The 27,548-nt window shown below is 44.8% G+C and overlaps 1 protein-coding gene across 1 annotated transcript; it reads right to left on the reverse strand.

Annotated features, from left to right (window-relative positions):
• Positions 1-1,360: 1,360 nt before the first annotated feature.
• H3-3A (H3.3 histone A) lies at positions 1,361-27,329 on the reverse strand. The gene is made up of 4 exons (XM_068232830.1): positions 27,237-27,329; positions 25,167-25,324; positions 11,122-11,275; positions 1,361-1,584 (listed from the first exon to the last, which is right to left on the reverse strand). The coding sequence occupies exons 2-4, from the start codon at positions 25,292-25,294 to the stop codon at positions 1,456-1,458; spliced, it is 411 nt and encodes a 136-aa protein (XP_068088931.1). The 5' UTR covers positions 25,295-25,324; positions 27,237-27,329; the 3' UTR covers positions 1,361-1,455.
• Positions 27,330-27,548: the final 219 nt, after the last annotated feature.

Consider the following 27,548-nt stretch of genomic DNA (forward strand, 5'->3'; position numbering starts at 1 on the left):
TACTGGCAGGAGGGAGCATTAGCATGTACCATAAAGCACTCTGGCTGGTGTAAGGATGGAGTCCCCCAGCACCTGCAGTAAAGGGTCTTAGAATAAGGTGACTTTGTAAAGTACAGGTGGACCAAATTAGTCCAGTGTCAGTTAACTTCTTAGCTGTCATTTTTAGGAAACAAAAATTGGGACACCCAGAGAAAATACAAACCAAGTCTTAAAGAAAGTGCCTTCAGTGGGAACTGAACCCGGTCCCCCAGACTGCAAGTTACGTTTACCTCATCAGAAAGAAACACAATGTCCCCCAATATGCTACCAACAGAGGGGTGAAGCGCTCATGTGATCCTCTAGCAAACCTGGATGGGGTCTTAATCCCCCCCCCCCCCCCCCAAAAAAAAAACCTTAGTTGGTCCTTTTGGAACCTTCGCCTGAGTCGGGTCAGATCAGATCACAGCGTGGATTGCTGGATGGAGAATGATGACACAATTGCACCATTGCAGCAACATCCATCCACCAGCAGTGTCAAAAAAATATTATAATCAATCCAGGACTGCTTAAAGGAATACGGAGGTGAAAAAAAACAAACAAAAAAACTGATGAGAAACAATTGTATCCATCCTCTTAAAAATGACGAAGATATCTTCCAGTTTCCTTGTATATTTATATCTACATTTTACGTTTAATTATAGACCCTTTTCATCCCTTTCCTGCTCTCAAAAGGCCATTTTCTGCCAGGAAAGTGCTTTATGGCTGAAATTCCTCATCAGTGAGGGTTACACCATAGCATAGTCCAACCAGGTCAGAAACTAACTTGCATACCTGATGTTTAACTCTTTCAGGCTTTGCACTGTACATACACATGTCTATCTCATGTCACCTCAGTGTTCCTTTAATATTTATAAATTAACAAAAAAATAAACAGATGCTGACTAACTGCAATCGCATGACTGCTAATTCAACAAAGTTTAAGTAATCCTCACAACAAATTGACTGGACTGCAGTGGGGATTGTCAGTCCATGCCACCCAATAAAGTTTTATTTAAAAAAAAAATTCCAGGTTTGCTGAATAACATTCTCCAATCATGGTAAATTTAACCCATTGTCTCCATAAAGCAATCTTGTGAATGGGTTACCTTACAATAAGAAAAACCAGGTAAGACCCATCAAGCACCACCCAAAGCTAAAATATCCGTATTGGATAGACTGACCCCATCAAATGCAAAAAATATATATAGAATCTGACGCATGATTATGGAAGAAGATTAGCACACGAACCTGTCCCCCTACATTTCCATTCACAACCATATATTTAGGTACCTTTATACCCCATGAAGAGAAAAAAAAATATATCTAACGCTCAAACTACCAATTACAAGGAAGAAGAGATTTATTTTTTCTTTTCGGGTTTGAAGATGACAAAGTATCTCGAGATAGGAATTTTTTTTGTGTTTTGCGTTTTTGTTTTTAAGCACGCTCCCCGCGGATGCGGCGTGCTAGCTGGATGTCTTTTGGCATGATTGTGACACGTTTGGCGTGGATGGCGCACAAGTTGGTATCTTCAAACAGTCCGACCAGGTAAGCCTCACTGGCCTCCTACAACAGAAAGAAGAGAAATGCGTTAGGTCAACAGAAGGGAAAAAAATAAATATCAAAGCAGATTAGAATATTTCTGAACAAACATTTTCAAGGACAAGTGCTAAATGTACCCCTGAATTAGGAAAGAGGGAAAAAGTTAGATACTTACCTCAGTGGTTGGAAGCCTCTGCAGTAAAGCTCCACACATGTGCTGGCAGGAACTCGCCTGTGGCAGATGATGAAGACCGCATTGGCTGACTCCAGCATGTGTGTATAAGGGCTGTGTAATGTCTGTTGAAAACCCGGCATGGAAGATCTTTAGCCATCCAACACCTCAGCACTGCCTGACTGCATTGCCTCCCACCCAATGCACACAAAACTACTTAATCGCTCACCACTCTCCCTCTGCCAAAGATTTCTGCCATAGTTTTCTAGTAAATACATAACAGCAATAGCATGGCAATCATAAAACCAGTTTAAAAAAAAAAAAAAAAGGCCAATTTTTTTAAGGCACTGTAGTAATAAAAAGAATACTGTAAATGATTCAGGATACAATCTTTTATAGTAGTTTTCCTGGTTTCAACATTAGAAACACTTCCTATATCAATATATTGCTGTATATTGGTATGTAGCCCCGCCCTTCCATGTGATGTTTAACCTAGGCTGTTTAGCTATATGGAATTCTCCGAGTATTCTGGGAGACTGGGTATATTTTCTATACTGGCTTTGGAATTTTCAGAAACATTATGTTGGGTACACACGATACGTTTTTCCGCTCGATATATGCATCCGATAGACAATTTCCGTCATGTCCGATATTCCTTCCGATCGATTCCTCATAGAAGTGAATCGAAAAAGATAAACAAGCGGAAGATAAAAGAATCGCGCGCAGAAACGTTCAGGTGGAAAATCGAGCGGAAAAACGTATCCTGTGTACCCAGCATTAAACAGAGCTGCATCTGACGGGATGTGAAGAAATATTTCACAATGGTCAAACATGGACCACGTTATTTATAAATGAAAATTGGTAAAAAAAAAAAAAAAAAAAAAAAAATGTAAGCAGTTTCATTTCACATTGCGTTCCGATCGCGTTACCATTTACGCTGGGCGTTTGACGGAATTTTGCGATTCCCGGCGCATGGGTGGGCGGTGCGGTTTTGTTAAAAGCGTTTTTTCCCATTTTTCATTTTCTGACGCAATTCAGGATGTGAACTCTTTGACCCAGAAAATACAATTTATTCTTAAAAACCGGAACGCAATCGCTTCACAAAGCGGTTTTGTGAGCATTTGAGTTTTTCCTACATCTTACATTGAAGCAGAATTTAATATATAGTAGCAAATATATCGGCGCCAAGGGACAATGGAACCGCCGCTGAGAAGAACAATGTCCAAAAGTTCAGAAGTCAGGCATACATCAAAGGTCAGCGCAGGTTTAGAAAGTCATTGTATGTAGGGAATGGTAAATTCTTCACCACAATATATCAAATGCTCAGAGGTAGGTATCCGCCAAACATCAAAACTAGAAAAGGCTTACCAGCTCCCAACAACCCACATTATAAGGTTGTGAAATGGCTCATGTCACAGATAACGTCCAGGGAACATCAGACGTCGTGAAGATCCAGTGGACATCCGTGTGGAGGTAAAGTTTCAGGAATTTATATAGGAAAACAAAAACGGCAATATCTAAGCGTAACCCGTTTATTTAGATAAAATTTCTTTAAAAGGCAGTAGACATAAAACGATAACTCACATACGGGGCCCATAAACAGGGAACCCCAGAAGATTAGCGCGCATGTAATGGTCAATCAAAGATCAATAGACAATGGTGCCGCCTGTTACCTTCCCCAAGCAGAATTGCCCCAAAAATGGTCCATGCAGCGCTTTACAGATCGGAAAGCGAACGGATTGCCCCAATCTGGACTAGTGCATAGGAAAACATGGTAGCGCTTTCAGGGCAATTTTGAAAAAAAAAAATGAAAAAGCACCTCTAGTATGAACGAGCCCTTAAGGGCTACTTTGCCTGCGTTTTGGGAGAAAGCTTGGGCCCACTGTTTAAATTAGTTAGCTCCACCCACATCCTGTCATGGCCACAATTTTTTTTGCAGTGGCACGGGAACCGTGATGCACCCCTATTCTGTTACAGCCCCCCAGTCAGACTTGAGAACCCAATGCGGCCCTCGAGTCAAAAAGTTTGCCCATCCCTGCTCTAAAACCACTATACACTGGCAGGAGAATTCAGGGCATTTCCAATTAGCAGCAAAAGAGATCTATTTTCAAACATGGCATTTTTTTTTTAAATGAGCTCTAGGAAAATGAGGGTACTTGTCCCAAGTGACTGAATATCACTGATACAAGGCGGGGGAGAGGGGGGGGGGCTGTGCTGGGGGCCTAGCACACTTCTGTTCCCCCAGATATGCTCACACTAAAGTCGTGTGCTAATCTGTAAGCATCTACGTTCAACTCCTGCAAGCTGCGCCGAGCGAAATACGCAGTGAGAATTTCTCGTCTGTCAAAGCGTTTCAGATAATGTCAGTTCCCACGAGTTCTTCAAAACTCCAGCATTAAATGGGATTTTCTGAATGCATAATTCAAAGCTTTTCATATCCCTGTTGGTTCCATCACACAGTGTAATGTAATACATTATTCTGCAAAAAAACTGAACACCGCTCTGGTGTCATTTATATAGCAGTTATTATAAACCCAATACTACTGTAGCAGCAATCATTCAAGTGACAGCGTCACACCACCGGAGAAAACCGGAGCTACAGTGAGACCTAATAGATCTCTAGGGGCTGGAAGAAGCCCCAGGTAAGTAAAGATGGTCGCCTTGCTTATCCTTTAAAACCTCATAAAAATGCCCCCTCCCCCCAAAAAACCCCAAATTGTCTGGAATCTTCAAAACACCCCAGAACCTGGAGCGGTTAAAGTAAGATGGTACTACAATTCAAACACTTTTAAACCTTTGTACCAATTGATAGGTACCAGACTACCAGAGTATTAGTTCAACACTGTTCCCCTTGCTACGACCCCATCAGATCTCCTAGCACAGATCACTGAGACCAGCCGACCAGCCACCCCCCCCTTCTTGCACAGGAGATAGTCTCTTAAAAAATAAAATAAAAAAATGTATACATACACACACACACACATACATACACACACACATACATACATACACACATACATACACACACACATATATTTATTTATTAACACTTTTCAGCCTCATTTCTACTATGCTACAAGTTCCTACATCTATTCTAAAGTGCTCTGGCTTACTGCAGCCTTTTTTAGTTGCTCCATTGCGGTTATAAATCAAATTTACTCTCCTTTGTCAGGCTTGTCGGCCTAAAGAGGAAGTGGCTGTAATTGTTTACAGACGGGAGGAGGTTACACTGATAGCCCTGCTCTGAGTCTCTCACACACTGAAAACTGTGAAAAGCAGAGCTCACACATTCCCTTCTCTCAGTAACTCAGTATCATCTACTGATAAAAGCTGATAATTGTGAGAAGCATAGCTCAGACTATTGCAGAATGCAGACACCAATCTGCAATCAGTAATCACTACTAAAGATTGCAGCATTCTTTACAAGGTAAAACTTCTTCTAAACTATGAAATAAACTTTAAAGACTTAAATTACTGTTCAATAATATAACCTTTCATGGAAACTGTAATGCAGTTTACAGGAACATGCAATATGATGAACTTTTTTTTTTTTTTACAAAAAAAGTTTATAAAACTGCTTTTTTTGGGCCAGGATCCTGGTGGGGAGCAGCGAAAATGTGACAGAGGGGACAAGAGATGAAAACCTACAGGCTGGTATGTTTATTTATATAAGGTTTTTAGGTTACAGATTCTCTTGAAGTGTAACTGTGTGGATGATCGCATTAGTAACTGTCAGGCATATAATCAAAAATAAATTATTTTGTCTGGTAAACAAGTTATAAGGATGTTAACCAGGCAATGCAAAAGTTCATTATTACTTTTCTTGTTGATAAATTATTCCCCAGTTGACCTGACTTATTTTGGTACACAAAAAAGAAAGTTGCAGGGCATGCTGGGTTGTCCTTTATTGCTTCTCTACTTCCCCTCAGACTTAACTAATGCAGCCTGATTGGATGAAGCCTCTATCCCTCCTGTTTTCCCCTCCCACACCTCTGTTCCTGTCTGATTGGCCAATATTTCTCATGCCGAGACAATGCCCTTACTATAGTCAAAAGTGCAGACAGAGGAGAGTAAGGGCGGAAATTACACCAGGATTGGCTTCAAAATAGCCACACTTAAAATGGGAAATGCTAAGAAGGATTTTCTCTTTTTTTACTGTAGGGGGGGGGGGGGGAAAAAAAAAAAAAAAAAAAAAAAAAAAAAAAATCACAAATCAAAATGTGGACAGTGCAATACATATGTTATTTACAGAGACTCTAACATCAGAAACATTCCCTGGGGGGTACTCACCTCGGGCGGGGGAAGCCTCCGGATCCTAATGAGGCTTCCCACGCCGTCCTCTGTCCCACGGAGGTCTCGCTGCAGCCCTCCGAACAGCCAGCGACAGACCCGACTGTCAAATCAATATTTACCTTTGCTGGCTCCAGCGGGGGCGCTGTGGCTGCTTTCGGCTCAGAAATAGACGGAAATACCCGATCTCCGTCGGGTCCGCTCTACTGCGCAGGCGCCGGAAACTTGCGCCTGCGCAGTAGAGCAGACCCGACGGCGATCGGGTATTTCCGCCTACTTTGGAGCCGACAGCCGTCAGAGCGCCTGCGCAGGAGCCAGGAAGGTAAATATTACGTCACGGCTGCACGGAGGGCTGCAGCGAGACCCCTGAGGGATGGAGGACGGCGTGGGAAGCCTCATTAGGATCCGGAGGCTTCCCCCACCCGAGGCGAGTACCCCCCAGGGGACGTTTTGACATTACAGATCCTCTTTAAGTAGAGCAAGTATTTATCTACTTATGTTTTATTTTTTCTGAGATAGTATGGCTGACAGCTCCTCTAACGGATTGGAAAGGGTTTGAAGGTCCATGGAATCCTTTATAAGAAAGATGTAATGTCCCTTTAATACACATTTGCATACATCTGCCATTCAAATGTAAAACTGTCCAGCGTCAGAGACTGACTGAGAAAAAAAAAAAAGAAACAAAAAAAAAAAGAATTGGCTTTTAATTGTTCAGTAAACAAGGAGATCTGGAGTGGCGTTCCATCTTTAGCGAGGAAGAAAAATATGCATGTATGTAATTATTTCTGTTACTGCGCTCATCTGTTCAGCACAGACTTCATTTAAGAACCAATTATTCCGCTGAATGGCTTTCTCCCCAGTAAGACGGCTGATGTACGGAACGCATTAGCGTGGCAACGCATGGATAATTAAAGAGACAGAACTCTGAATAAGAATGAAGTACGATACAGGATACAGCAGCCCGGGGAGTGGCGGGGAGCAGAAACTCGTAAAGCGGTAACTAGAGGACTCCCTGCGATGCTTTATGCTGTAGAGGAATCGCCACCACATGCGAAAGCACCTCGCTAGTGCAAGCTTAGGCTGGCGATTCCTCAGGCACCGTTGCGATTTGCTGAAATGACAAACGCTGTGCTAGCATCATTTTCAAAGCGATTTCATTCAGGGAATGCAGGGTCCAAAACTGCAGGTTAATGTGGACCCAAATTCCTTCTGTCCTATGCAAGAAGAGAGAGAAATGCTCTCTATATGTATTTAGAGAGTTTAGCCTGTCTTCCTCCTCATTTGTGACTAATCACAAGTTGAAATTTGATCCCTCAGCTGTGTCAACTGACTGCCACGGCAGGGAGGTCATTTGAAAGAACTGGATGTTAATAGGTCTGCTTCCATGAAAGATACACTGCAGATTTATTGCAGGCTTTGTATCGGCTATAACAAAGACATGTTTTTCTTTCAAGGTTATTATGCTGTTGCATATTTTAGAGCAGAGAGGAAGTTCTGAGTTCAGGTCTGCTATAAAAAGTGTACCTGAGACGAGAAGCCTCTCAGGTACCACACTTACCTGTGGCTTCCTTAGGCCCCCTAAAGGCCGCTCATCCCTCGCCGTCTCCCTGGGTGGCTCTGGTCTCTGGCAATTTAGCCTGAAAGCCTTTCCGAGTTGCGCATGCGCGGTCCAGTCAGGCATGTTCCCCCATCGCACTTCCACATCTTTGAGCAATCTGCCTTATTTGCCAGGGTCCGGAGTCACCCGGGGAGACGGCGAGGGATGAGCGGCCTTTAGGGAGCACACAAACTGCAGGTGAGGAAGGAGGCCCATGTAGGAACGGAGAGAACATACAACTCCATGTAGATAGACCCCTAAGATATGAACCAGGGGCCCAACGCTGCAAGGCAAGATTGCCATCCATGCCATTCTTAGGATGAATGCCCTACTTTCAGGTTTGGTTTCCACAACTGCTTTCCATAGAAAGGCAATTATTGAAATGTACATTTAAAATGATATATTTTTTACTGCACTTTTATTTTCTGTAAGGGACATTATGAAAAACGGTCATGAAAGTCAAACCTGAATGGCATAGAATCTTGCAGCTTTTTGGGGAAATGGTGCAGAGGACTAGGCCACGGGTCAAGTGGCATGACATTTCCAGCAGGGGGAGTGCATTTGGCAGAACCTAACCGGTTTAATAGAAAACAATCACTTTTTGAATGCCAAGTCTGGAGAAAGCCCTGAGCTGTTTAACAAAAATCCCAAATAAAAGATCAGCATTAAAAACACAAAAATACAATATATACTTGTTCTGCTTATCTTGATAATATACCCTGAAGCATTCCAAAATATGCAGAATAAAGCCGACCATACAGTTGAAATTAACTTCCATCCATTATAATTGGAGTCCAATTCCAGAACACTGGACAATTGCCTTGGAGGACAGACTGTTGCCACAGTTTGGTACACGGATAACGTGTTGTCCAGAAAGTGGAGAGCAAGGAGGGGGCAGGGTCACAGGCTGCTGTCAGATAAGATCCTAGCTTGCGGCTCTCAAAGTCCTTGTTCCAAAGGGAGCCTGTAAAATTCAAAAGAACCGCGATGTACCTGAAAGTGAATATTGCATGCTTACCTCATTGTCAGTTCCTCTCAGCAGCTCACCATTTTCTTACAACGATTCCTTCCAGTTCTGACAAGATTTTGTCAAAACTGAAATATATCAGTTGCAGTCAGTTATACTATATATCAATTGCTGTCCGTTATGACTGAAAGGACAACTGATGCGCAAGGTAATGTCCATGTTTTCCTATTACAGTTTAAAGTGTAACTGTCGGGCATAAAATCAAAAATTAATTCTTTATTTTTATCTGGTAAACAAGTAATAAGGCTTCTAACCAGGCAATCCAAAAGTTAAAATCTCTATTACTTTTCTTGTTTATAAATGATCATTCCCCAGTTTACCTGACTCTTATTTGGTACGTTGCCGCACAAAGGAAGTTGCAGGGCATGCTGGGTTGTCCTTTTTTGCTTCTGTACATTAGTTAAGTCTGAGGGGAAATGAAGCAAAAAAAAAAAAAAAACCCAGCATGCCCTGCAACTTCCTTTGTGCGGCAACATACCAAATAAGAGTCAGGTAAACTGGGGTATGATCAGTTATAAAAAAGAAAAGTAATAGTGATTTTAACTTTTGGATTGCCTGGTTAGCATCCGTATTGCTTGTTTACAAGATAAAAATAAAGAATTGATTTTTGATTTTATGCCCAACAGTTACACTTTAACAATGTGCTGACAAGAAAGCCGGTATGGAAGAATAGCCAATTTATTCCATTAATCATTAATTCAATTAATCACAGTGAACACAGGAGAGGAGAAAGATTGATAAGTAAACTACATGGGAGAGAAGTATGATGTGTGTATGTTTTTTCAGCTCAGGTTTTCTTTAAAGCGGGATTGTCACCATAAAAATCAAATTTCAACAGCAACTGGTCTAAGTGTATTAAGTGATAAAGATGCTAATCCTGCATTCAAAACTTTTTCTGCTGTTATGATTTGGAGTCATCACATACTTAAGAGCACAGGTCCTTTAGTAGTCAGTGCCAAACTGTCGCATGCTGGGGCCTCTTTTTATCTATAATATATTCCTCCTCTTCCATTTCCCTGCCTAGCTGCTTATCCGAAGCACGGTGCCCTACTCACTTGTGTTTACAGGCAAGGCTGAGGTAACTCAGCGATTAGAGGAGGAAGAAAAAAAAGAAAAAAAAAAAAGAAAAAAAAAAGGCGTAAAGGGCAGAAATGACATCAGGATTTAGCCTCAAACTGTGGGCAAAAGACATGGTTCCCACTAGGAACAGAGTTCTCTTCATTTACTATATAAAGTTCACTGAAATCAAAACGTGGACAGTACAATACATGGTTATGCAAGTAGAACAAGTATTTATATACATATATATGTGTGGTTTTTCCACCTGGCATAGTATGGCTAATCCTCCTGCCTAAAGTATCTCATGGGGAACTGTAAAACAATGCCCCCCCCCCCCCCCAATATTCATGTATAGATTTAGTCATTGTCTGCCCTTTCCTCTCCCAGATTTACATTCTGAAATGTATCGCAGGTGGCAACATATTTAATCCTGCCAGGTGATTTCTGTGGAATGTTCGTTTCCTGAACTTTCCAAAGCCAGTATTTCTAGAATACTATGTTAAAACCGTGCACAATATAACCTTCCCCTATTTTTGTAATTTAACACCACATCAACAGGGATTGTCAATGAAAGGCACACGATTAAGGCAACATTACGCAGCTCAAAAACAGACCAGTCAAATACACATCAGCTAATTTGGTGTATTTTCAAGCTGCATACATTTGCTCAAAAAAATACATTAAAAAAAAAGTGTTTAATTCCACGTCAACTCAATTATTTGTATGTCATCCCTTCACTGCTATGAGTCATTTCCTCCCACAATTACACAGATAAATGGCTCCACCCTCAAAATTTGACCATAGGCTGCAATAGACATAACTATGGTAAAGTTAGTTTGTGAGCCCCTCTGAGGGTCAGTGACCAGACTATCTATCTATCTATATTTTATTACTGATCCTTTATATAGAACCGCCATCTTCCTTAGCAGCAGCAGCTCTAGTCGCTCTGATCAGTAAGAATACGCTGCGGCACTAGCGAATTGCTTAATGCATCAACTGGTCAGATGTTTTATCATTAAAAATTCATAAAGTTTGCATTTTTAATGTTTTACTTTAATAACGCACACCAACCGAGCCTGGATTTCGTTATTTACCATTGCCTAAATTGATTTGACACACTTGGCCGTACGCTGAAAAAAAAGCGGGTCACATACACTTGCACCGTGTAATTTTGACCTTTTACCTTGCCATGAGGAATTCTATTATGCATTTGCCACTCTCTCGACTAGGGGGTCACCCTACTCAAGACTATCTGGTAAAGATACTCCTTCGATCTGATAAAATTATCAGATCAAATGGTCAATCAGCATGAAAAATAGAGTATTGTATGGGCAACCTTATAATTGCGCAGCTCGTCAGATCTCGAAGGACAGGCATGTAGAAAGCAGATGACAATAGACCATGTTGCACAATTACCTGCAAAGCACCAATAGCAGCGCTCTGAAAACGCAAATCTGTTTTGAAGTCCTGAGCGATTTCACGAACAAGACGCTGGAAGGGGAGTTTGCGAATCAGCAACTCAGTGGACTTCTGGTAACGCCGGATTTCACGCAGAGCCACGGTACCCGGCCTGGAAGAAAAAAAAGAATTTCAAGACGGTGAAGTTTCCAAGGTTTTATCTGCATCGACTCCCCCATCAAAATCACACATGGTATAGCCCACATATGAAGCAATAAACAGTGTACAAGTACATGAAGCCACCTAACATGGATGGGGTCAACCAACCATTTCCAGCTTGTCCCATCTGTTCCTGATTGAAAACAGGATAAATTTTGTGCATTGCATATATGAAAAATCAATCCCATTCGGAATCAGAAGCAGATCAGACTAGTGGAAAATCGATTGAGCAGTCGCTCTGATGATAAATTGCATTGTGTGTAACAGCATTAAGGCTCCACCCTCTACTCGAGGAATAAATGTAAACAAGGATGCAGTATGGGAGATGCACTGTTGAATAAAAGTTCAGGCACACATTTTTCCATGCACTTAGTGAACCAGAGACGAAGCACCCTCATATTTTACCATATATCAGTGGGAACATTAGAGAAAACACCTACCCTGCTTTGTTTCATTCTTCACTGCTCAGCCTGCTTGTTATCAGCCTTGATAAAATTCCTGACTGAGCATTCAGTCTGGCTTTGCTCAGGAATCATAGCTGAGTCATTATAGCAGAGCCAGAAGGGGCAGGCTTGGGCTTGAAGACATCAGAGAAGACAGACTCATGTATAATGATTGATAGTTTTCTCTAATGTTCCCACTGATATATATGGTAAAATAAGGTCTCTGGTTCACTTTAACAGTGCATAATACAAAGTTTAGGAAATAAGTGCAGTTTTGGCCAAATAAAAGAAAACTGTTAAACCTGTAAACCCTGTCTGGGTTTACATCACTCAAGAGGGAGAAGGTAGGAGGAGTCAAAAGCTTTGCGCTTGGTAAGCAACTCCTACTCTTCCAGCAGCAAAGAGTCACAGGATGCAGCCAGAGAGGTACTTTGCATCTGTATCTTGTGCAGTAAATAAGTTGAAAGTGCACACAACAAAAACAAAGCAATTTGCACACTGCTAATAAAAGCAAATTTCCTATCATACATGTTAAAAAAAAAGTAAAAGGCAACTACTCCTTATACAGTACTGTATCACAAATGTTAATACAAAATAAATGAGTATTTGGTCACAGCTCCACCTGCTGGTGTGCCTAGAGAGCTTTGCAACCACAAAAAAAAGGCATCATTTTGCTGCAGTACGGTAAATTTAAGACTACTTCAGAGGATCAGTTACTCAGTCACCAGGTCTAGGGGCTTTGCTTTTGTAATGAAGGGGAGGTACCATGCAGCTTTCCCCTTCTTAAAATTGCTAGTGATCATTTTGGCTCACAGTAAGCAGCAGTGCTGTGACAATCATGAACACTGGTATTGCTGAACGGCTTGAGTTTCATGTTGCAGACAGACATTTTTAGTAAAATATTTTCACTGCAATTAATAAAATCATAATATACATTACATACAAGTCAGCATTACCTATATTTCAGAGCATTGGCTCAGCTTACACTGAAAGAGCAACAGCACCCTGACCAAGCACCGCAATCTTACACTAAGCTCTATAACAGCACCCAGTCAAAAAGCATACACTGGCGACAGCCAAATTTCACCTTCTGCTCCTGTTGGGGGTGGGTGGGAAGGAGATGCCCTCTTTTCTAATTTGAGGGCCAGCAATCACCGGAGCCAAAATTAGTCACCGAGTGCCACTTTAGCCGAACACCTGAACTAAGAGAGATACGGAGGCTGACATTTATTTCCCTTTAAACAATGCACATTGCCTGGCTGCCCTGCTGAGCCTCTGCCTGTAATACTTTTAGCCATAGACCCTGAACAAGCATGCAGCAGATCAGATGTTTCTGACTGAGGGCCCGTTTCCCCTGAACCGCCATGTCTTGCAGGGTGTATGCTGGCATTTGCAGTGATGTGAGTACGCATACAAATCACTTAGGGATTCGGGTGCTATGGGTAACTGCAGCCTGCCATCCAGAATCGCACCACGATTCAGACAGCAAGCCATTACCCTAATAGTCACACGGAGAAACATTGCATTTTTGCGGGTAAACGCTGCAGATTCAGCCATAGTGAAAAACTGGCCCCGAGTCTGACTGCATTTGCTGCATGTTTGTTTCATGTGTGTGATTCAGACACTGCTGCAGCATGAAAGATGAGCAGGATGCCAGGCAACTGGTATTGTTTAAAGAGGGACTGTCGCAAAAATCTTAACATTTAAAACACATACAAATTAGTAGGTTTCTTCCAGAGTAAAATAAGCCATGAATTACATTTCTCCTATGTTGCTGTCACTTACAGTAGGTAGTAGAAATCTGATATTACTGACAGGTTCTGGGTTAGTCCATTTCTGATTCTCCAGCATGGCCTTTATTCTTTATAAAGACACCCCCTTAAAAAGATTTATACAAAGATGCTGGCCAGCCTCCCTGCTCGCTGTACACTTTGGCAGTTGGACGGAGCAACCGCCATTCACTAAGTGCATTTTGAAAATAAAGAAAACCCTGTGAACCCCCCATGAGGAGATAAGCTTATCCAAAACCTGTCAATGTCAGATTTCGACTACCTACTGTAAGTGAAGGCAACATAGGAAAGAAGTAATGTATGGCTCATTTTACCCTGGAAGAAATGTACTTAAAGAGAGTCTGAAGCGAGAATAAATCTCGCTTCAGACCTCAGTCAGCAGGGGCATGTGTGTCCCTGCTAAAATGCCGCTATCCCGCGGCTAAACGGGGGTCCCTTACCCCCCCTCCCGCCCCGAAATCCCCTCAGTCAGCGCATATCTCCGCCTCTCCCCCGCCCCTCAGTCGTCCTTCGCTGAGAGGGGCGGGGGAGAGGCGGCGATGCGCCGCTGATAGACGGCGCTGAGAGGCAGGGCTGCAACAGTTAGCCCTGCCTGAAGAGCAGCAAAATCTACGACCAAGTTGGTCGTTGATTTTGCAAGGGGGGGGGGGGGGGGGGGCAGGGACCCCCGTTTAGCCGCGGGATAGCGGCGTTTTAGCAGGGCACACATGCCCCTGCTGACTATGAGACAAGAAGCAAGATTTATTCTCGCTTCAGTGTCTCTTTAATTGTATATATTTACATGTATTTAATTTTTTTAATTTTTGTGACAGAGGTCCTTTAAGCAGCAACCATCTCTGATTTCAGGTGTAGAAAAGTAAAAATTGCAAATGTTATTCCAATTCATTGACCCATCATAATGAATATTCAGCTAGTTTTATGGAGGTTAACTTGAAAAACAAAATAGGCATTATTAAAATGCAAATAAAATATACCGTATAAGGCGCAAAACAAAAAAACCCGATATGAAGCGCCGACACATTGGGGACTCTGCATTGTCCCCAGTGTGTGCTGCTCTGCCCCATGTCCCCCACAGGTGCCCTGTATGCTTCCATCATCCCGATCCAGTCATCAACAGAAGCCATCACTAGGTGGAGCTGTGCAGGACAAGAAAGGTCTGCTGTCGCTGTGGGAGCAGGATAGAGCGGCACACACAGGGAAGGGGGAGCGGAAGGCAAACAGGGACACCATCTAAAGGACGGTCCTGGAACATGGACACACCTGCTTATTGCCCTATAAACCCTAGGGGCGTCATATTCCGGAGTGTCTTTTACGGTGGCAAGCTTTTTAACATGGGGTGAAAAGTCTTACTGCAACCTTTCATAACAACTTTGAAGAGTGGGGAGGGGTGAAGCTCCACATACAACCTAAATGAAATGGCACCCTGGGCTAGAGTGCTGTACAGACATGTACTGCTCTATGGAGAAGGGAGAGACATTTATAAAAAATAAATAAATGGTAAATGAGATGCTAATAATGCTGTTTTGAATGCACATTTTATGCAGCTTGGAAATATGCCAAATATACTTGCTTCCTGTTGATTTTGATACCGAGCTGCATAAAGGGTGGATTTTTATCTCACGGACCATCTGTATTTTCCATCAATCTGTACACAATGCATAATAGTATTGTGACCACTCCCTGCTGGTCTGACAAAAGTCCCTTCATCTCAGGTCCCTGCCCTCCAAACCCCTCCCCTCACCACATCTCTTGCGCACGCTAGAGGAAGGAGGCGGCCATGTGTTACATGAAGACATGCAGCCCATGTAGTGCTGGCCATTGTGACAGCCTCCAAAATATGATGCAGAATCATTACGCACAACGGGGCAGCACTCAAAAATCTGACTAAAGGCACCCATACACTGGCTCGAATTCCCGCCGATATACAATAGATTAGATCACTGATAACACAAACTTTTGCTCGATTGCCGGTGGGTCGGGAGCACATCACTAGCGGCGTCCGATTTGGCAAAGACGGACGCAGAATCATCACCACCTGTCCAGCCGGCGCGGGTCCCCAGATCCGAGCTGTCACTGGCTGGCCTTCTCCATATCCGCTTCATTTCTTGTTGCACCCTGCACTGTTTAAACTTCCGCTTGCCACAGGACGAGACGGGAAGTGAAGAGGACACCGAAAGAAGTGAGACTCAGGGACTCCCGCCAGCCGAACAGGTTATTGCTGCTGGCCTGAGCAGGAATGACCTGGGGGCAGCAAGGCATTTCATGCTGAAATCAATTCAAATCTGCGTGCAGTGTATGGGCAGCCAAAATATCCCTCTGTGATCAGATTAAGGGGTCTATCTGTTGGTCGACCTGGTGACCATTGACCATTGTATGGCTACCGTAAGGCTCTGTTCCTACTTGAGTAGAGAAATGTTTACTGGCCATTCTCTGCCAATTGCTAAACGGACAGTGAATAGCACCCATTTTATAAATAGGAGCAACTCACACTTGCCACTCTGCAAAGGATCCGTTGCGGTAAGTGGGCCGCACCTCTGAGCAGTCCGGATGTGTTCCTCCATATAGCCTATGGGGTTAACATCTGCCCTGGGCTACAGCCGGATCATTGGAGTGGACAATGCACTGCCCGCTGCTCTGGCACAAGTGGGAACCGAGCCTTGTGCACTCACTGGTGGGCGTGTCTGACACTGCTCTGATAAATTTGATATTCCTGTGTATTAGACAATATGGCTCATATTCCATGAAATAACTTAGCATGTAGCATTTAAAAAAAAAAGTACTAAAGTAATTAATAACAAATTAGTATTTCCTTGCTTGTTGGGAAGCCAAAAGGTATTTATAGACAAGCATGTGCTGCGAGAAAACGCAGAAAATGTAACTCAAAGGTCTGTGTGTCGAGCACGGATTCTGTCTCTAGAGTAAATCCAGCATGCAGTGCAGGTGGAACCAATCACTGGCAGCCTCCACTCCAGCAATCTACCAACCAGGGTTGCTCAAATCTGGATTCGGGAGATACCTGGATAGTTTCTATCTGGATATCTTCCAGTTACCTGTGCGGGGTCAATTTTACCTGTCTGATGTCGTCTTCAGTCCGTCCCTCGGCGCCTCCCATGATGCGGTCCAAGCAGCGGTCACATGATTACAAACACTTGCTCCTTCCGGGTTGCAGGAGGAAGTGTTTGTAATCACGTGAAGCGCATAGTGGGAGGCGCCGAGGGACGGACGAAGAAGACGTCAGACAGGTAAGATTGACTCATCCGCACAGGTTTACTGGGAGATATCCGGATAGCAACTATCCAGGTATCTCCCAGATCCGGATTTGAGCAGCCCTACTACCAACAGCTGTCCTCGGTACAGCTCTGCGGTGTATTTCATTCTCCCCCCCCCCCCAAAGGTTGGAAACTGCAGAGCGGTTTTTAGATCGTTTTCATTTATTTTTTTTTTAAACTCCCATTGATTTGCATTAAGTTTGTGGCAAAATACCCATGATCGCAATTTCAAAAATCATCGTGGCAATTTTGCAACTAAAAAAAAAAAAAATTAAGAAAAAAAAAAAGAAAAAAAAAAACCAGCTGGTTTTCATATGCTTGTTCAGGGACTGACAAAGTATCAAAGAGAGGATCAGCAGGACTGCAAGGCAAACCGCATTGTTTAAAAGGAATATGTATTTCTGACTGAAGTCTGACAAGATTAGCCGCATGATCGTTTCAGGTGTGTGATTCAGACAGTACTACAGCCAAAGTGATTAGCAGGACTGCCTGGAAACTAGTATTGTTTAGATGGAAATAAATATGGCAGCCATCATATCTCTCGCAGTTCAGGTGTTTAAAGTGTACTGCAGCCAGCCATGAGCTTCCCAATCCAGACGGACTCGAATTCGGAATTCTAATGAAGTCTAATGACTTCAGGTGTGAACGCGGGATAGCGGGGGGCGGGGGGGGTTGGGGGGTTTGGGGTTAACTTACCCAGAAGTCCCCGGGATGTCAGCATTTCATTACGCATCATAGGTGTAATGAAAGCCGCGTTACATTACTCATTCCCGCACTTCCTCTTTCAAGCCGGAAGGAGGAAGCACGGAAAGCAGACGTCCCGGAAGTTAACCCCCCCCCATCCTGCGGTCACACCTGACGTCGTTAGACTTCATTAGAATTCCGAATTAGAGTCCATCTGGACTCAAAAGCCCATCTCTACCTGTAGCAAAAAAAATAAAAACCCACCCAATCCAGCACTAGGACCCTTCAAACATACTGTATTTGGCAAGGGTTGTCGAATATCTTCTTGCAGCCGCGATCCTGTTGGAGTGTGCCCACCACACACAGGTACAAGTATGGCCCACGATGCATTACTGTTATACTCAACTTTCTCTAAAAGGGTAAAGTCAGAAATTGTTTAGCGGCAGGTGGTGAGAGGACATCCCAATGGCATTGCAGGCCAATCATTTCAAGATGGGCAGCACTGTGGTATTGTGGTGAAGACTCGCCTTGCAGAACTGGGTCCCCCGTTTCGAATCCCAGCCAGGGCACTATCTGCATATGTTCTGCCCAAGCCTGTGTGGGTTTCCCCTGGGCACTCAAGTTTCCTCTCACATCTCCAAAACATACAGATAAGTTAATTGGCTTCCCCCTAAACTAGCCCTAGACTACGATACATGCACTACACGATACATACATAAACTTATGACTATGGTAGGGATTCGATTGCGAGTCCCCTAAGACAAGACAAATAACATTTATATCGCGCTTTTCTCCTGGCGGACTCAAAGCGCCAGAGCTGCAGCCACAAGGATGCGCTCTATAAGCAGTAGCAGTGTTAGGAAGACTTGCCTAAGGTCTCCTACTGAATAGGTGCTGGCTTACTGAACAGGCAGAGCCGAGATTCGAACCCTGGTCTCCTGTGTCAGAGGCAAAAATCCCACATAACATTGCATTAGCAAGAGCTTTTCAAATCACTGGCACTTAGAAAAGGCTGCTAGTGGGTTCGCGCTCTATGGGACAGTTAAAGGACATATCCGAGGCCCTGGCCGCCTATCTGTCCCTTGCCACAGCTCCAGTGTTCCGGATCACCTCTGTTGCAGATGCTGACCTCCCCAGGTCAGCATCTACTGCGCCAGTGCGAGGCCGCGCCACTCGCGGTCACGCTCCCGTGAGAGTTCTGTGCAGGCCCGGTATTTCTGCTCCTGCGTAGAACGTTCCTGGCTACCAGGAGCGAGATCACGGGTAGCGTGGCCACACGCTCACGCAGGCGCAGTAGATGCCGACCTGGGGAGGTCAGCATCTGCAACAGAGGGAATCCAAGAACACCGGAGCTGCAGTGAGGGACAGGCGGCCAGGAGCTGGAGGAAGCCTCAGGTAAGTAGATGTCTTTTTTTAATGCTCAGATGTGTTCATTAAAAAGGGCCATTTAGCACTGTGGAAAATGTAGGCGCTATATAAATACCAATAATTAAAGGATACCCGAGGTGACATGATGAGATAGACGTGTATATATACAGTGCTGAGCACACAAATAACTATGCTGTGTTCCTTTTTTTCCCTTTCTCTGCCTGAAAGAGAACCTGAGGTGTGTTTAAAGAATGTTATCTGCATACAGAGGCTGGATCTGCCTATACAGCCCAGCCTCTGTTGCTATCCCAAACCCCACTAAGGTCCCCCTGCACTCTGCAATCCCTCATAAATCACAGCCATGCTGTGAGGCTGTGTTTACATCTGTAGTGTCAGTCTCAGCCGCTTCCCCGCCTCCTGCATAGCTCCGGTCCCTGCCCCCGTCCCTTCCCTCCAATCAGCAGGGAGGGAAGGGATGCAGGCGGGGACTGGAGTTCTGCAGGAGGCGGTGAGAGCAGCAGACTGACACTATAGAGATAAACACAGCCAGCTCTGACAAGCTGTTTGTCAGCAGCGTGGCTGTGATTTATGAGGGATTGCAGAGTGCAGGAGGACCTTAGGGGGTTTGGGATAGCAACAGAGGCTGGGCTGTATAGGCAGATCCAGCCTCTGTATGCAGGTAATATTCTTCAAACCCACCTCGGGTTCTCTTGAAAGAGTTAAATATCAGGTATGTAAGTGGCTGACTCAGTCAGGAAGTGACTACAGTGTGACCCTCACTGATAAGAAATTCCAACCATAAAACACTTTCCCAGAAGAAAAAGGCTTCCGAGAGCAAGAAAGAGTTAAAAAGGGGAATTTCTTATCAGTGAGGGTCACATTATAGTCACTTCCTGTCTGAGTCAGCCACTTACATACCTGATATTTAACGCTTTCAGGCAGAGGGGGAAAAAAATGGGACACAAAGTTATTTGTGTGCTAGGCACTATACATACACATGTCTATCATGTCACACGTCACTTCGGGTACCCTTTAAACAAATAAAATCAATTAAAATAATAACAAGTTACTGGATTTTTGTAGGGCTTTGTAAAAAAAATGAAGCAAGCCAGCGGAGTCTGCACGTAAAACCTTTCCGGCTCGAGACACCTTAATTTGTAGCTCTTACTAATTATATACAGATATAAAAAAATTGGATTACAAAATGGACTAAATATAAAATTTCCTACATGGATCACAAGCATGCAGCACACAAGGCATGTCATCACTGTCAAAGTGACTCATCAGGATACATTGGGATTCGGAGACGGAATTATTAGGTACCTGAGGTTGTATTCAGTCTGCAAAAATGTACCGACTCCTAAGATATATAAATTGTAATGAAAAAAAAAAAATACAGTAAGTAAAAACATCCCATTTTTCAGATAACAGTCACAGTAAAGCACTTCTCTGGTGTAAGAATAAAGCCTGGTGGATTGTTATTTCACTAGCGTGACCTCCAGCCGAGCAACCTTACAACCTGATGCTTTTATTTATTTACTGCCATCAGCTTTCCTAGTGCAGCATATAGTACAAAAAAGGGGGCATTCATACAGAATATGTAACTGGACCTGAACTCTTGCACAGGACACAAGGAAAACGGAGAGAAATGCACCCTGTGGGTTTTCAGAGAGAAGAGCGGGTCTAATTCCCTCATGTTCAAGGAATCACAAGTGTAATTTGACCTCAGCTGTGTCAGCACAGAAATTCAGCAGTCACAGCTAATATGTAAACACAGGATGTTAACCCTATGTCTGCTTCCATGAAAGCAGAAAGTATGCACTGCAGATTTGTTGCAGGAGTTCAGTAAACTAACAAAAATATGTTTTTCTTAAAGTGAACCTTAAGTCAGAAAAAAAAAAGTTTTACTCACCTGGGGCTTCTACCAGCCCCCTGCAGCAGTCCTGTGCCCTCGCAGCCACTCACTAATCCTCTGGTCCCCCGCTGCCAGCTAGTTTTGTTTTGTTTTTGCTGACCCACCCGTCAGGACTGGCCACGCGTAACTTTTTCTGCATTCCCAACTGTAATTAGCAACAAAACGCGTTGCCGCATATCTATGCATTCGTAATGCGGCAACGCATATTTTTGTACGCGTTGCGGCCCGCAATAGCGCTAATTATAGTCGGGAATGTGGAAAAAGCTACGCGTGGCCAGTCCTGACGGGCCTGTCGGCAAAAATGAAACTAGCTGGCAGCAGGGGACATGAGGATTAGTGAGTGGCTGCGAGGGCACAGGACTGCTGCAGGTGGCTAGTAGAAGCCCCAGGTGAGTAAAACTTTTTTTTTTCTGACTTAAGGTTCACTTTAAAGCTTATTATGCTGCTGCAAATCTTTTAGAGCAGAGAGGAAGTTCTGAGTTCAGGTTCCCTTTAATCTGCATTATAAAAAAAATATTTTCATATTACTAGGGCTGTAACATACTGTAAATTAATCAATTTGATAATTAAAGTTGGGCTTAGCGTTTTTATAATTTAATATCATGATTAACCACTTTCTGCAAAATTGATGTATAAATGTACTATTTGAGTACCTTTAGTGTAAATCGGACGTTTACAAAACAAACACACACAGAACATTTATATTGCGCTTTTCTTCAGGCGGACTCAAAGCGCCAGAGCTGCAGCCACTAACGGCAGTAGCAGTGTTAGGGAGAATTGCCCAAGGTCTCCTACTGAATAGGTGCTAGCTTACTGAACAGGCAGAGTCCAACTATTTTGCTAAAGGGCACGTGCGTCGCGGAAGCACGCATGCTTGTGCAGGTGTGCATTTGAACCCTTCAGCTCACAGCATGAAGTGAATAACCAGTGCCACTATTTCCTACATCCAGTTTCCCTGCAGATCTGCTGGGCGCATTGAAAGCAGAGAATCTGCCCATCGATGACAAACCTGGTTCAGGGAGAACGAAAAGAAATGAGTGATAAGGACTATTTCCCTCAGTACCCTGCAAATTAAGTTTAGATGCACACTCCTCGAATTTCCCAAGGTGTCCTAGGCACTTGGCTAGGGCCAGATGGGTTTCAGGAGGCCTGCCTGCCCTTGCCACATGTGCTCCTAATCAGGGCTGTATTTAATGGAATGAAGGGCATGAGGAGAGCATACGACACATGCCTGCTCCCCATTTTTACTTGTGTCAGTGCTAAGGTATCCTTTAAAAAAAATGGTGCACTTTGGCAGTGATGCTCTTCCAGTCAACATGGAAAAAGCACTAGAATGTTAAAAGTAGAGGCCACCAAGTCAGGGGTAAAATAAACCAAGGAGTTGAAATATGAAGATTACATAGATAGGTGGGTTGAAAAAAGGACATTCATCCATCCCGTAAGTATAGTACTAACATATCACTAATACCCGGTACAGCACACAGTGCAATTTCTTAGTGCGCCGATTCGCACCGCACAAGTGGAAACGGGCCCTAAAGGCTACAAGCTATGCCTATTTTTTTTTTTTTTTAAATATACTTAAGAATAAACATTCAGTAAATGACCGATGTCTGATGATTTTTGTATCGATTCCACGGCCCTACTTAACTGGGGCTTCTACCTGCAGCCGCACTGTGCCCGCACGGTCACTTAAGCGATACTCCAGTCCCCAGCAGTGACTCTTCCGGCCAACCTTCTGACGAGTCACTCTATCACGATCCTGTCTTTGGGAGCGTTCTGCACAATCGCAGCAGGGATGGTTTCATACTGCGCAGAGCGCTCCCGTCCACAGGAGAGCAATCTGGAAAGGCACAGACCAGGGCCGCACATCCAAGAGGGGCGCTGCGGGGGACAGGAGGATCGATTTGAGACAGCGCGGGCTGCAGGGGACAGGTAGAAGGCTCATGTAAGAAAGTTGTTTTTTTTCCAGTTTAGGTTTACTAAAAACAGCCAAGGAAAAAAGTAGGAGACAGCTTGAGAGAAGGTTTTACTGCTGGAAAGTTCAAAGGGTCATTACTTCTGCTTTGTTTTACAGCTTAAGGGCTCAGACACACTAAGCTCTTTTTTGAGCACTTTTTAGCCATCGGCACTTTCGGAGAGCTTTTTAACGAGTACCCGAGCCGAAGTTCAGGTACACAACTTTAGATACTTACCTAGAGAGAGGGAAGTCTCAGGATCCTATTGAGGTTTCCCTCCCTGCTGTGTTGTCCCTGGTTGCTGAGCGCGGCCCCCAGAAGGTTAGCAACAATACATTTCTGCTGATCCTAACAGGGCCAAGCAATAGTTGACCCAGCCTACATGCACAGTAAGCAGGAGCCACAGGCTCCGTGGTACTGGGCCCGAGCGGCTACTGAAAAGCCCCACAGCAAGAAAAGCTGCGCTGCCCGACGTGGAGGGGGGCCGCGGGCAAAAACGGGTGAGTTGTTGATCAGCGAGGGAAGCCTTAGTAGGATCTTGAGGCTTCCCTCAACCTCCCTGGCGTTCAGTTTCCCCAGGATTTCTGCGCAAAAAGGGATCCAATTAATTTTCATAACTTTTCTTTATATTTGTGTCAAGCAAGGGTCTAGTACACAGTGCAGGAGACTACACATACAGTTCATTATCTCATATTTTCTCGCCAGCAACCTCCCACCCAAGAGGCTGGCATACAGTAAATGCAGCAATAATGCTCACTTTTTGCAATAATGTCCTGCATTGCCACTGAACAGTCTCCATCACATGACACAAACATCACGTGGTGTAATGGTGCATACACACATCCAATTTTGATTAGCCACTTCCATGCAGTATTAGAACATACCTACACAATATGTTCATAGTATTCCATCCCGATGGCCCTCAGTGCATGGAAGTGGTAAAATTGGCCAATCAAAATTGTATGCACCCTTATTGCCTGGTATACACCCTGCAATTTTCCATCAGATTGATGGACGAAACGATTATTTCCGACAGGTGATTTCCTATCATTTTGCTGATCGATTTTGTGTAGAAGTGATAAGAAAAAAAAATCTATCGGAAATCAGATTGGACCTGTCAGAAATCAATTCAGAAAATTGCAACGTGTGCATTAGGCACTTTTCCCATCAGATTGACAATTTCAGACATATTCGATCTGCTTCCAATCAACTAAGATCGATTTGTTACATTACTGATCTCAAAATTGATTCCTTTGATAGGCAGCAGATCTACATGTTGGAAATTATCACATAATCTGATGGGAAAATTACATGATGTATAAGCAATTAGAATGGAATCTTTACTACTCATCACACACAGCAGCTACACAGCAGAGCTAATATCACATCACAGGTATTCATCACCAAAAGCCTTCTGTAAATAAGCGACAACTTCACCTATCCACTCATTTTATATCAATATTACTACAACAAAGCAATTTGTAGAAAATGCATCGTTTTCTGCATAAACAAGCGGGCTCCCCACCTAAAAACTCTCAGACCCAATTAGCCCGTACTATTTTCCAGCTCAGCCCCAGCAACATCTCTGCTGTTAAAACAAAATTTGTCCTTATGCAACATGATCGTGTTTTGTGATTTTTAGTGGCAAAAGACCCTAAGAGCACATCTATTACTATAGGGCCTGTATTAAACCACTGAGATCTCCTCACTATGGAAAAATAGTTCTAATACAACAGCACTAGCTTGAGTCAGTGTTACAGGGGTTAAAAACAGAGCACTGTTTGTGTCCTCTGCTGCCCTCTAGAGCGAGCTCTGAGAAGCACACAGGAAAACCCATCATATGGGAACTGTGCCAATTGCATCGGACTGAGCCGAGCCAATGTGTGGAATGAGCCCCAATCCTCACATCAGCCTATTCCAAGCTGCATTAAAATCCTTCCATTAAGATAACAGCTTCCTGTAATCAGCACAGCCCTCGCTGCAAGGTGAATGCTCTTTAAAAAGAAAAAAAAAAGAAAAAAATATATATTAGAAAAAAAAAAAAAATCATTTCCCCAAAAATATATGCAAATTCATTCAAGCGTGCAAACCACCCTATTTTAACATTGCAAAAGATCATAAATTGTTTACCAGCAATTGCCCCTCCCTCTTTACATAACACCTTATTGAGAACTGCACCACCAAAACGTAATATTTACAGCATATTAAAAATCCAACTGGATCAGCCAAGAAGAAAAAAAAATTTTTTAATTTTTTTTACAAAGTACGTTACAATCAGAAACTTCCGTTAAAAACATCCGCAGTGAGCCAAGCAGTTCAAAAATATCCGTATCTCCCAGCTCGCAATCGCCAAAAAGCAGAAATCCAGCCTGAACGCCAGTGCGCATGCGCGGCATTAGCGTCGGTATTTCGGGGTTTACCTGTAACGGTGAGGCTTCTTCACCCCTCCGGTAGAGGGCGCGCTCTTCCTCGCCGCCTTGGTGGCCAGCTGCTTCCTGGGGGCCTTCCCTCCGGTGGACTTACGGGCTGTCTGCTTGGTACGAGCCATCTCGCTGCTGACACAAACTGGATCCTAAACCTGCTCCCGCCAGACCGGATCGGCAGAGAGGGGGTGCGGGAGGGAGGGAGAGAAATCGTCTCGTAAATAAAAATGAAAAATAAACTGACATTTTCTAGCATTGCACTCAGTACATTCTCCCATCTCTCATTCACCTAACATGACCGGATTCAAACTGTGGCGCTAGCTGGCTGCTTTCTGCTGATCTGCTCAGCTCTCCTCCCCACCGCTCATTTGCATTAAAAGGAAACAAGACAGCTTATGGGGCGTCCTGGCTGCGATCCCCCCCATTTCCAGGAGCTCTGATAGCACAGATTCCCCATCAGAGACCCCCTCCAGTACTGACCTGCCTATATACACACACACCATTGATTACCAGGATTAACCCGTTTCTATCTAGTGCGCAGCTCGCTCTCTCTCTCTTATAGCCAAGAAGGAAGAGGGAGGATTAAGTTTTTGGGGTCCTAATGGCTGCAGTCGCCCACATTCCAGCAACACTGATATGTCACAGGCAGGCACCCCCTTAGGGCTGATCAACTTTTTTACATGACCGCTAACCAGAATGAACCTTCTATGTATTCCTCAGCCTCAGAGGGGGGGGGGTGAGGCAGATTATGGGGTACCCTCTGGCTGCGATCCCCAATTCCAGCAACCCTGGTAGAAAATTCAAATATTAGGGACCCCCTATCCGAGGCAGACCATCCTCTAACCACAACTGAATGCCAGGTTTACCCTCTGCTCTAAATAGCTTTTCATCACTGTATTATTCCTTATTAGAATCAAAAAAAAGGGAGGGGGACAAAGCAGTAAAGGGGGGGCCCTCCTGGCTCAGATCCCCAACTTACAGCAGCTCTGATGCCATTGTACAATCAGGGAACCCCCCTCCAAAGGCCGATCATCTTGCTACCTAGTACTGCTGCTCACACTCAGCCTGCTGGCAGGGATGGCTAATGCAAACTACACTTCTATCTCCAGCCATCAATGGCATAAACGTCCCTTATTACAGCTGGGACAAAGCCCTGGGGGTGATCGGCGGGGCAGAACCCGAACACTTCCCCAGCATGGGCACCCTGGGTTAACTCCAGCCGACTGGCACACTCCAGACTCCCCTCCCCCTGCAGGGGGCAGCTGCCAGCTGCTGCTGTGGAGTCCCTCGGTGACTGCTGCCCCCCCCCCTAATTAAGAGGGGTGAGATAATTAGGGAGGGGGTCGGGCAGAAGTTTGGGGGCGCTTGTTATGGGTGGGGGGATCCGGCGTTTGTTGTTGGGAACTCTCCGGAGAGCTGATCGGCTGCGCGCTCTGTATATTCCACACGCTGATACAATGTAACAGAATGGAGTCGTGTGCCATGCAGCTGAGTGCCCCGCGCGCCGGGGGAGACCACTCTGCGGGGGGGGGGGGGGGGGTCAGGCGGGTGTCGGGGAGCAGGAGGGGGGCGGGGGTCCCCGATAATACAAAGTGTCCCCGGAAGCCCCGCGTGTCACAGGGCGTCCCCGGAGCCGGGCAGGGATGTGGGGAGGGAATATGGTGTCCGCAGACAGAGGAAGACAAGATGGTGCAGCTCAGGAACAGCTGGGGAGCGGGGAACATAGAGGGGGCGCTTTGCGGCGGGTTTTCGGCACTTTTCCCGACGCGGGGGGCCCCGGCGCGGCGCTCGCCGGTCACAGGGGGGTGTGAGGGAGAGCAGTGTGAGGCTCCGGGGGGAAGAAGCTGCACACACCGGGATTATTCATCGAGTGAAGGCGGAAGAGGAGAGCGGGGAGCCGGAGGAGGAAGAAGGGGCAGCCTGCTCGTCGCCGCCGCGCTAAAACTTTCCGCCGGGGGGGCGTGGAGGGCGTCCGGGGAGGTCAGGGATGGTGCGCTCCGGTGCCGCCGACGCTTCCCACACTTTCCCGGCCGCTTCGAAGCCCGGAACGGGCGGCCGGAAACTTACCTTCCCCGCTGGCTGGAGAGCGCAGGCTGCTGCTGGCTGCAACACACAATTGAAAAATGGCTGACATCGGTGCGTCCCAGCCGAGCGGCTCCCTCACCGCGCCGCAGCCAATCAGGAACAATGGAGGGCGGGCCTAGCGAGAGGGCTGCGTGACGTGTACAAACACAACAAAGACATGCTCTGCTCTCTGCTTCTACTACTCAATGACAGCACTACATCTACTATATTTACTACTATTATTATTATTACTACATACACATTCACTGCTACCACCATAGCCACTGCTACTCCTGGCACATAACATGCCTCTCT

The sequence above is a fragment of the Hyperolius riggenbachi genome, chromosome 4, assembly GCF_040937935.1.
Source record: "Hyperolius riggenbachi isolate aHypRig1 chromosome 4, aHypRig1.pri, whole genome shotgun sequence".
NCBI lineage: Eukaryota > Metazoa > Chordata > Amphibia > Anura > Hyperoliidae > Hyperolius > Hyperolius riggenbachi.